The sequence below is a fragment of the Myotis davidii genome, unplaced genomic scaffold, assembly GCF_000327345.1.
Source record: "Myotis davidii unplaced genomic scaffold, ASM32734v1 scaffold125, whole genome shotgun sequence".
Lineage (NCBI taxonomy): Eukaryota > Metazoa > Chordata > Mammalia > Chiroptera > Vespertilionidae > Myotis > Myotis davidii.
In genome coordinates this window covers 2,306,167-2,307,635 of record NW_006299390.1, presented here as the reverse complement: position 1 = coordinate 2,307,635, position 1,469 = coordinate 2,306,167, and the positions used below count along the sequence as shown (strand labels likewise).

The window sequence follows — 1,469 nt, the reverse complement described above, 5'->3', positions numbered from 1 at the left end:
TTGTTTCTTTGATTTGCTTACTATGTTAGAGATGGTGCCACTTTGGTACATGCACGTCTGGATCATTTGAGGCTACATTGTGTCTTCATCTGTGTGTCATTTATTCAGCAGGCTCTCTACTGATGTACTTAGGTTATTTTCTGTCTTTTGCTCTCCAAACAAAGCTGAAGTGACTGTATACATGTAATCTTGCCCAGCTTAGATATCTGCAGAATAAATTCTAGAAGAGGGGTTGCTACTTCAAAGAAGTCTTGCAATCCGGGACCCCCTCGGGGGATGTCAGAGAGCCGGTTTGAGCCTGATCGCCACAGGCCAGGCAGAGGGACACCGCTGGTGCACAAATCCATGCACCAGGCCTCTAGTTTCTTTATAAAGAACATAACTAAAATAACTTTGTACATAAACATACCTTTCTTTCAAGATTCCTGAGAATCCTTGGTGAGAACTTACAAACTTGGTGATACCTACATCCAGTTCAGTGAGTCCATGCTTCATCATGTCTGCAAAGCTCTCAGCTTCCCCTTCCTCCTCACCCTCCTCTGAAAGGCCATCTTCCTCCTCCTCTTCCTCTTCTTGCAACGGGGCATCCGAATGTTTCTTCCTCTTTCCAGCACTTACAACTTCAGGTAGCCCAGGCACATTCTCACAGCTGGGTGGAGAGTTACTGTCTATCCCATCCTGACCTTTGGTCAGCCAGCCTTCTGAGACCTTCTGTCTTTTTGCCTCCTCCGCTGGGGTCAGACTGTCATTATCTTCCACAGCAAGGGATCCACGTTTCAGTGACACACCAGTCATTTCTGTCATCTCCATTTTTAAGGCTCCAAGAAAACCTAGGAAGACAGCAGAGTAGACAAGTAATAGTCACTTCTTTAATTAAGTGGGTTTCAGCAAACAGAAGCATAGTTAATTTTGTTCCTAGTCCTAAAAACCATTAATTAAAAGAATTCTTCCTGCCCTGGCCCGCGTGGCTCAGTTGGTTGGGCATTATCTAGTGCACCAAGAGATTGTCGGTTCAATTCCCGATTCCCAGTCAGAGCATGTCATCGCTGGGGTTGTGGGCTTAATCCCACAACCCCAGTAGGGGGTGTACAGGAGGCACCCGATCGATGTTTTGCTCTCACATGGATGTTTCTCTCTGTCTTTCTCCCTTCCCCTTTTTCTAAAAATCAATTAAAAAAAAAAGAGAGAAGTGGTGTTTAAAAAAATAATTCTTTCCAACGTTGGCGCATACCTTTGGTGGCATAGAAAAATGACAGAACATTTTTGCAACAAATTTGATAGTGTGCATCAAAAGCTTTAAAAATCTGTATACCTTTGCCCCAGTGGTTAGAGCATCCACCTGCAGACTGAAAGGTCATGGGTTCCATGCCAGTAGGGGCCGTAGGAGCATGTATGGTAAGCAACCAATCGATGTTTCTCTCTCTCTGTCTCTCCCTCTTCCTTCCACTCTCTCTACAAACAATCAATGG

The 1,469-nt window shown here is 44.7% G+C and overlaps 1 protein-coding gene across 2 annotated transcripts in view; it reads right to left on the bottom strand.

Annotated features, from left to right (window-relative positions):
* The window catches only part of PUS7 (pseudouridylate synthase 7 (putative)), a 61,838-nt gene extending 61,001 nt beyond the window's left edge, over nt 1–837 (bottom strand). For both annotated transcript variants that reach the window (XM_006774889.2, XM_006774890.2), the window contains exon 1: nt 410–837. In XM_006774889.2, coding sequence (XP_006774952.1) covers nt 410–810 — 401 coding nt within the window. In that variant the 5' untranslated portion in view covers nt 811–837. The remainder of the gene's footprint in view (nt 1–409) is intronic.
* Nucleotides 838–1,469: the final 632 nt, after the last annotated feature.